This window comes from Pristis pectinata, chromosome 8, assembly GCF_009764475.1.
Source record: "Pristis pectinata isolate sPriPec2 chromosome 8, sPriPec2.1.pri, whole genome shotgun sequence".
In the NCBI taxonomy this organism is placed as follows: Eukaryota; Metazoa; Chordata; class Chondrichthyes; order Rhinopristiformes; family Pristidae; genus Pristis; species Pristis pectinata.
In genome coordinates, this window is record NC_067412.1 from 24,283,665 (window position 1) to 24,293,690 (window position 10,026).

The 10,026-nt window shown below is 43.0% G+C and overlaps 1 protein-coding gene across 1 annotated transcript; it reads left to right on the forward strand.

Annotated features, from left to right (window-relative positions):
* The first annotated feature begins 8,264 nt into the window (after positions 1-8,264).
* On the forward strand, positions 8,265-9,365 carry LOC127573257 (somatostatin receptor type 5-like). The gene has a single exon (XM_052021290.1). It carries the CDS (start codon positions 8,265-8,267, stop codon positions 9,363-9,365), a length of 1,101 nt encoding a protein of 366 aa, XP_051877250.1.
* Positions 9,366-10,026: the final 661 nt, after the last annotated feature.

The following is a 10,026-nucleotide window of genomic DNA, read 5'->3' on the forward strand; positions in this document are numbered from 1 at the left end:
AATTAGGAAATACTTTTACTCAAAGTCACAAATGGCATCCCATTTATATCAGACTTATTCCTCACCATCTTGTCTGCAGCAGGTGAAGCAGTTGTGGACTGCAAGACCAAGACAAGATTTAGGCATGTGCCGAAAAGTGGGAAGTAACATTCAAGTCGCAACAGAGGCAAATGATGAGCATCTCCAGCACAAATCTAACCACCTGTCCTTGACATTACCATTGCTGAACCCCAGATCATCAACATCCTGGGGTTCAACAATGATGAGAAACTCACCTGAACTAGGCACATAAATATCATGGCTATAAGAGTAGGTCAGCTTGTGGTGAGTGGCTCTCCTCCTGACACCCCAAAGCCTTTCCACCATCTACAAGGCACAGGTGAGGACTGTGGGGGAATGCTATCCATTTGCCTGGGTGAGTGCAGTTCCAACAACTCTGAAGAAGTGAGACACATTCAGGACAGACCAGCCCACTCAACTGGTAGCCCATCTACCACCCTAACCATGCATTCTCTCTGCTGTTTGGCTACAGTGTGTACCATCTATAAAATGAATTGTTTCTTAAGTCCATAGAACCATAGAACCATACAGCACAAAACAGGCCCTTCGGCCCACCATGTTGTGCCGTCCATCAGACCACCCTCACACTACCTAACCCCTTCCTCCCGCATATCCCCCTATCTCACATTCCTCCATATGCCTATCCAACAAGCTCTTGAACCTGTTCAATGTATCTGCCTCCACCACCACCCCAGGCAGTGCATTCCATGCACCAACCACTCTGAAAAACCTCCCTCTGACATCTCCCCTGAACCTCCCACCCATAACCTTAAAGCCATGACCTCTCGTCTTGAGCATTGGTGCCCTGGGAAGGAGGCGCTGACTGTCTACTCTATCTATTCCTCTCAATATTTTATATACCTCTATCATGTCTCCTCTCATCCTCCTCCTTTCCAGTGAATAAAGCCCTAGCACCTTAAGCCTCTCCTCATATTCAATACTCTCCAATCCAGGCAGCATCCTGGTAAATCTCCTCTGCACCCTCTCCAATGCCTCCACATCCTTCCTATAATGAGGCGACCAGAACTGAACACAGTACTCTAAGTGTGGTCTAACTAGACTTTTGTAAAGCTGCATCATCACCTCGCGGCTCTTAAACTCAATCCCGCGACTTATGAAAGCCAACATCCCATTGGCCTTCTTAACTGTTCTTTCCACCTGTGAGGCAACTTTCAATGAACTGTGAATATGAACCCCCAGATCCCTCTGCTCCTCCACACTGCCAAGTACCTTGCCATTCACCCAGTACTCTGCCCTGGAGTTTGTCCTTCCAAAGTGTACCACCTCACACTTCTCCGGATTGAACTCCATCTGCCACTTGTCAGCCCAGCTCTGCATCCTATCAATATCCCTCTGTAAGCTCCGACAGCCCTCCACACTATCCACAACACCGCCTATCTTAGTGTCGTCTGCAAACTTACTAACCCAGCCCTCCACCCCCTCATCTAAGTCATCTATAAATATCACAAAAAGTAGAGGACCCAGAACCGATCCCTGCGGGACACCACTAGTCACTGCCTTCCAATCCGAGGGCACTCCTTCCACCACAACCCTCTGCTTTCTACATGCAAGCCAATTCCTAATCCACACAGCCAAGCTTCCTTGGATCCCTTGGCCTCTGACCTTCTGAAGAAGCCTACCATGAGGAACCTTATCACTTGCCTTACTAAAATCCATGTAAACCACATCCACCGCACTGCCCTCATCAATCTTCCTGGTCACCTCCTCAAAGAACTCTATCAGGCTTGTGAGGCAAGATCTTCCCTTCACAAAACCATGCTGGCTGTCCCTAATCAGTCCATGATTCTCAAGGTGTTCATAAATCCTATCCCTTAGAATCCTTTCTAACAGCTTACCCACCACAGACGTGAGACTCACCGGTCTATAATTCCCTGGCCTATCCCTATTACCTTTTTTGAACAAGGGGACAACATTCGCAACCCTCCAATCCTCCGGCACCACCCCCGTAGACAACGAGGACTCAAAGATCCTTACCAGCAGTTCAGCAATCTCCTCCCTAGCCTCTCGAAGTAGCCTGGGGAAAATCCCGTTAGGCCCCGGAGATTTATCTGTCTTAATATGATTTAACAACTTCAACAAATCCCCTCTCTTGATATCAACAACCTCGAGAACATTACCCCTACCAGCACTCCCCTCCGCATCATCAAGACCCCTCTCCCTGGTGAATACCGAAGAGAAGTACTCATTGAGAACTTCTCCCACTTCTGCCGCCTCCAGGCAAATTCTCCCACCTTTGTCCTTAATCGGACCTACCTTCACCCTAGCCATCCTCCTACCCTTCACGTACTTGAAAAAGGCCTTGGGATTTTCCTTAACCCTACTAGCCAAAGCCTTTTCATGTCCCCTTCTAGCTCTCCTCAGCCCTTTCTTAAGTTCCTTCCTCGCTACCCTATATTCCTCACGGGCCCTGTCTGAACCTTACTGCTTATACCTCACGTATGTTACCTTCTTCTCCCTAACAAGTCGTTCCACCTCTCTCGTCACCCATGGTTCCTTCACCCTGCCATTCCTTCTCTGCCTCACCGGGACATATTTATCCCTAACATCCTGCATAAGATCCCTGAACATCGACCACATCTCCATGGTACATTTTCCTTCAAAAAGGACATCCCAATTTACACTCCCAAGTTCTCTCCTTATAGCCTCGTAGTTAGCCCTTCCCCAATTGAAAAACCTCTTGTCCTCTCTGCACCTGTCCCTGTCCATGACAATTTTAAAGGTTATGGAGCAATGGTCACTGTCCCCCAAATGCTCACCCACCAATAGATCCTTCACCTGTCCCAGTTCATTTCCTAAAACTAGATCTAACATGGCATTCCCTCTAGTCGGCCTGTCAACATACTGCGTCAGGAATCCCTCCTGGAAACACTTAACAAATTCCGTCCCATCTAAACCTTTGGCACTAAGCAGGTTCCAGTCTATATTTGGGAAGTTGAAGTCTCCCATTATAACAACCCTGTTATTTCTGCTTCTCTCCAAACACTGCCTACCAATCTGCTCCTCTATATCTCTACTGCTACCGGGGGGCCTATAGAATACTCCTAGTAGAGTAACTGCTCCTTTCTTGTTCCTTAATTCCACCCATACAGACTCTAGAGATGATCCTTCTACAACATCCATCTTTTCCACAGCCGTAACAGTGTCCCTGACCAGTATCGCCACCCCTCCACCTCTTCTCCCCCCTTCCCTATCCCTCTTAAAACACCGAAAACCAGGAATATTCAATATCCACTCCTCTCCTGACGTCAGCCACGTCTCAGTAATAGCCACGATATCATAGTCCCCCATACTTATCCAAGCCCTCAGTTCATCCCCCTTATTCCTGACACTTCTTGCATTTAAGTAAACACACTTCAGTCCATCTACCTTACTACTTTTCCCCATTCCCTTCTTCCTCTGACCTACTCTTCCGGTTCCCTTCCCCCTCACAAACTAGTTTAAACCCTCCCGAACCACCCTAGCAAATCTCGCCGCAAGGGTATTGGCCTCCTTCTGGTTCGGGTGTAACCCGTCCTCTCTGTACAGGTCCCACCTTCCCGAGAAGAGATCCCAATGATCCAGAAATCTAAAACCCTCCCTCCTGCACCAGCCTCTCAGCCACGCATTTATCTGCCACCTCCTCCTATTCCTACCTTCACTATCACGTGGCACTGGCAGCAATCCCAAGATTGCTACCCTTGAGGTCCTGTTCCTCAATTTTCTGCCTAGCTCCCTGAACTCACTCTTCAGGACCTCATCCCCCTTCCTACCTATGTCATTGGTGCCAATATGGACCACAACTTCTGGCTGCTCTCCCTCCCACTCAAGAATTCTGTGGACCCGATCCCTGTCATCATCTCCACCAAGAAGGACAAGGGCAGCAGGCACATGAGAACAGCACCACCCCCAAGTTCCCCTGCAAGTTGTGCATCACCCTGACTTGGAAATATAAATCTTGGAATTCCCTATCCAATAGTACTGCGGGAGTCCTTTCACAAGAACTGCAGAAGTTCAAAAAGGCAGTTCAACATCACCTTCTCAAGGGCTCTTAGAAATGGACAATAAATGATGGTCTGGCTAACAATGCCCAAATCCAAAAATAAATTTTAAAAAATTGTTGGCCACCACATCTTCTGCTAGCTCCTTTCCATCGTTGTCCAGATGGATGGAACTACACTCATCAGTTTCCATTCTTATCTAACAGTCATAGCTTGAGAACTTCCTGCAATATCTTCACTTGTTTCCATGTATTACCACTGATTTATCCTTGATCCCCTCCTATTTCTAATTTATATTCTGCCTCTCATTGATATCATCTGAAAATACAGTGTCAGTTTCCACATTTATACTGATAACATTCAGTTTTGCCTCATCACAACTGAACTAATCCTTCCACTCTTCATAAGTAGTTTGCTTGTCCAACTCTTAGTACCAGGTAAGCAGAAGTATTGAAAAGAGAAAAGCCTTTGGTCACTGTCACAAGCGTCTTTGCCCAGCCATTGAATTCTTCATTCTCTATCCTATCTGTCTGAAACTGAATCCAACTGTTTTTAACTTTGGATTCATAGCTTAGCTCAAGTTGAGTCATATACCTTCTATTTTGTAACTAATAATTTTCACTCATTTCATGACATTGCCCTTGTCTCAGCTCCTGCTGAAAATCTTAGCTATGTCTTTGCTGCTCCTTGACTTGAGGGTTTCAATGCACTCCTGATTGACTCCCTTTGTTTTTCCCTTCATAACCTTGAGGTCAGCAATAATTCCACTGCCTGTGTCCTAAGTTCAACATTCAGCCCTATTTACCAATCACCACTGCTAGTCTGACCTACATTCCATTTGCTCCAGATCGAGCAAACCCTCAGTTTTAAAATTATCAGTATTGTTTTCAAATCCCTTCACAGTCTTGCACATTCCTACCTCAGTCGTCACCTCCAGGCTTACATCTCTCCTGTGGTGGGATTTCTTGATCATTCCCAAAATGTGCTCACTCCATTGTTGGTTGCCACAACTCTAAAATGTGGAATTCATTCCCTGAACCTTTCTGCTTCTCCTCCTCTCTTCCCTCCTTTCAGATGTATCTACTTTCATGACCATCTGCCAAAAATATTTTCTCATGTGCTCAGTATCAAATGTTGTTTGATAACGCTCCTTCAATATGCCATGGAACATTTCCCGATATTGAAGGTACATTATTGTCTGCCCATTGAGTTGGATGTGGAATTTCCCACATTACCATTTGGAGTCTCTTGTGCCCAGCTCAATGTTTACCTCTCAAGCAGATCTGCTGAAACTAGGTATCTGGTCACTTTCCCATCACTATCTGTACAAATAGATGACTGTATTTCCAAACTGATTAGAATAAAAAGCTTTAAGATGGCTTGAAGTTATGAAAGTGATCACATTAATGCAAGATTTTTTTCTTTGAGCAAGATTCCAATATAGTGTCCTGGCATAAAACTGCAAGATTCCCAGCTAAGTTTGGCAAATCTGCAATTTTCTTTGATTGTCATACAGATACTTGCAGCTTCCGTTCAAGAGAGCTGAGACACTTTTGGGACAAACCTAAGAAACATAAAATTCATGGAATGGTAATAGAACAGATGGAGGCATTTGGCCCATTAAGTTCAAGAAAGCTCTATTAAGAGCAATCCAGCCAGTCCAACTCCTGTTCAACTTCCCAACGGCCCTGCAAATTCATTGTGTTCAGAAACTTATCTGGTTCCCCCTTGAATCCTACCATCTGTCCCCATTACTACCATGGCTGTGTATTTCAGGCTCAAATCACTCACTGTATCGAACAAAATATTCCACATATCATTTTGGTTCTTTTGCCAACTAACTTCATCCAATGTTCCCTGGTTCTTTATCCACCCATCAAAGGGAACAGTTTGTCTTTATCTATCCTGTCTCACACCATCGTGATTTTAAATATCTTTATCAAATCCCCTCACATCTTCTGATTTTCAAGAAGAACAACCCCAGCTTTTGCAGTTTATCCACATAACTAAATTCCCTCAATCCTGGAATCAAAGCAGTAAATCTCTTTGACACTCTTTCTCATGCCCTTATATCTTTCCTAAAATATAGCAGAATAGTCCTAGTACGTAATTTAACCAGACAGACATGTGAAAAATTATTTATGCTTATTACCTTACTTTCTAGAAGCCAAATGTTGACAATTAGAAATAGAATAACCCAGAATAGAAGACCCTTTGGCCACTTGGGCTGGTGTCAGGTTATTGAATGAGCTATCCTATTAGCTCTACTCCACTGCACTCTTCCAACAACTCAGTAAACGTTTTCCTTCAGGTGTACCCAGTCTGTTTTCAAAAGTATAATTAAATCTGTTTCCATTATCCCTCCAGGCAATGTATTCATAACAAGTCATTGTGTAAAAAAGTGTTATCTCCCCCAGTTCTTTTGACAAATATCTTAAATATCTAATCTCATTACTGGATTGCCCAGTAATGGTAATAATATTTCTTTCACTTTCTTCGTTCTAAGGGGAAAAATCTCCGCTTATTCAGAAACTGGTCCTTCATCCCAAGTATTTATTGTGAAATGTCTTTTTGTCATTGTCTCCAATTGGCAATATTTGGCCCTGTTGTATTAGATTTCATTTCCTCAGATCTTTGACCAGGATAAGACTGAGTCAGGAGTCATAACGTAAATATTATTGACGAAGTTTGGGTTGTCAGCCTTCTTTGGCTTCATTCCTTTTGAAGTGTTCTAAACCATTAAATCTCAGTTCACTTGGTGCTAAGCAGTGACCCATTGTCCTAGAGAGGCTCATCTATTATTGTACAGATTTGCTACGTTTATTGAATTATTCATAAAGGTATTTCCATATTAAAACTGCTTCAAGTAACAAACTAACTAAAGACCAAATTTTCTATTCCTAGCTTCAAGGATTCTTGGTAATATCTGCAAGTTGAAAAACAAACCATTGTCAGCACTGTAGACTGTAAATATAGCTGTGGCTTTGGCTACTCGTTCATGCTAAATCTGTGCAGTGTAAACAAGGTACAAATGAGTGACATCAGACCAAACTAAAATTTGAGTGATTCTCACTCTTTCAGAGAGCTTCAATCCAATGCAATCTGGTTTCAGGTTGACCACAAATTCAGATTGCCTTTAAAACATATGCACTTTGCTTCCAACTGAGGATCTCAATTTATTGTCTCATTGGAAAGACAACAAATCTGAAAATGCAGTATTCTCTCAGCACTCGACTGGACAGACCTGAAAGAATATAGTCTCTGGAACAGCACGGACACCACAACATTCAGACTCAGCAGTGATGAGTGCTGCTCATTGAACCACAGTTGACAAGCTTGGTCACTTCATCCATTTGTGTCCACTCCAATAAAATGAGTGTTAGGATTTCATAGAGGAGCTTTACAAGCTCTAAGAATTAAAAGAACACAATGTGTGCATTGATAAGGATAAACATTTACCTGGCAATATGAAAAGATTCAAGGCACCACTCTTTGCACTGCTATCTTACATTTACAAATACTTTTAATAATGCAATTTATAATACACCACTTGATATAAATCTTACAGTTATTTCTAAATCAGCACCATTCTCAAACAACCTTTATCTTTTAGATTTAAGTCACAGGACACTATTCATTTCCTTGGAATTAGCTCACCAGGTTCTTATATTACCTATTCATTAAAACAAAAGGCATTGCATGCTTTGAACACCAGGGAGACTTGACATAGATCTGCAGAGTTTAGGCGTCCTGCCTTGTACCCTGAACTAACATCCTGTATGGATTGAATTAAGCAAACATCAGGTTAACAATTAATGAATTGAAAATCATTACATAGGCCTTTTAGCCTCACAAACCTGTACCACCATTCAATTAGATCACAACTGATCGGTTTCTTAACCCTCTACCCACCTTCCATGCTTCTTACATTTTTAAACAAAAATCTATCGTGATTTTGAAATTTTGAACTGACCCCAGCTTCAATGGCTTGTTGTGGAGAGTAAGTTCTGGGTTTCCTAACATGGTTCCGAATGGCTTGGCTCCAACATTAATGAAATGTTTCCATTTTCTGGACATCATACACCAAAGGAAACCACTTCTTTTGACCCCATTACTTCAACACCTTTTCAATTCTTTTCCTAGGGACCCATTGGGCATGAAAACAGTCTTGTAGAGAGCAAGACCTTGAGGACTACATTGCAAGGAATGGAGACTGCAAAGATATCTACTGACCCTCTCTGGGAACAAAGTACAGAGCAAGTCAATGTCACATCTTTCAGTAATGAATATGGTAATTGGACTAATAAGGACCCATTTATGTCTAGTGTGAGCACCATTGTGCTTCCTGTGGTTTATTTCATTGTCTGTGTAATAGGACTCAGTGGCAACACTCTAGTCATCTATGTTATTGTGCGCTATGCCAAGATGAAGACAGTGACCAATATTTATATCCTCAACCTCGCTGTGGCAGATGAACTCTTTATGCTCGGACTGCCATTTATTGCCACCCAAAATGCCCTGAGCTACTGGCCATTTGGATCCTTTATGTGCAGACTGATTCTCACTGTCGACGGCATCAATCAATTCACCAGCATCTTCTGCCTGACTGTAATGAGTATTGATCGATACCTTGCAGTCGTACACCCCATTCGATCCACCAAATGGCGCAGACCCCAGATAGCCAAGATGATCAATGCCTCAGTGTGGGTATTATCTATTGTGGTTGTCCTCCCAGTCATCATATACTCCGATGTCCAAAAGGAAATAAACACTTGCAACATCAACTGGCCAGAGCCCAAGGCAGTTTGGTCTGCCGCCTTTATCATATACACAGCAGTGCTCGGCTTCTTTGGCCCACTGTTAATAATATGCCTCTGTTACCTACTGATTATAATCAAAGTCAAGTCATCCAGTGTACGTGTTGGATCAACCAAGCGAAGAAAGTGCGAGAAAAAAGTTACCAGAATGGTGATCATCATTGTCGTTGTATTTGTGATTTGTTGGCTTCCGTTTTACATCCTAAATATCATTAACTTAATCTCCACCTTGCCAGAGGAACCTGTCTGTGTGGGAATATATTTCTCCATGGTGGTCCTTTCCTATGCCAATAGCTGTGCCAACCCCATACTCTATGGGTTTCTGTCAGACAACTTCAAGAAAAGTTTCCAGAAAGTTCTGTGCTCGTGCAAGTCCAATGGTATTGAGGATGCAACTGAACAGAAGCATGAGAAGAGTCGATTTCCTGATACATGCACAACACAGAGACTGGCTGAGCCCAACGGCTGCATGCAAACCAGTCAGGTTTAAGAAGGTATCCCAGTCATAAATATTGCTGCTCCTGAGTTCTGACGAGGCTCTCTTCAATGCTTGGTATTTAAACAAGTGCTTGCTGAGAGTCCTCTGAAATGGTTTAAAGATCCAGAGCCCTCTCTGGACTAAGTACAAGCATTTACTGCAAACCTCGGTGGTCTTTGACATTTACTTAAGATATGTGTGTATGTGTGTGCAGTTATTCTTAGGAAGGCATGAGCTTTGAGAGTCTGTGGAACTCATTTAAAATGTACATATGGCAAGAGTTGTATTTCCCACGTAAAGTAAGTTGTTCTATTTTATTTGCTCAACTTTCTTCTCATTTGATAGATACATCTTGTTTTAAGAAATCATTTTCTTTACAGTGAGAGCTCTACATTGGTTTCCCGAGATCTTAAAGCAAACTCACACCAGTGGCACAGCCAGTAGATTCATTCCTAACCTTGGGTGCTGTCTGTGTGGAGTTTGCGTGTTCTCCTTGTGATTAAATAGGTTTCCACTTCCACTGGGTGCTCATGTTTCTATCCATATTCCAAAGACATTAGGTTGGTAAGTTAATTGGTCATGGTAAATTTCCCCTAGTGTGTAGATGAGTAGTAGACTCCAGAGGGAGATGATGCAAATGTGGGAAGAATAAAGTGGTGTGGATGAGTATGAG

Coding starts and splice junctions, on each gene's coding strand:
- LOC127573257 (XM_052021290.1), top strand. CDS start 8,265: ATGGAGACTGCAAAGATATCTACTGACCCTCTCTGGGAACAAAGTACA.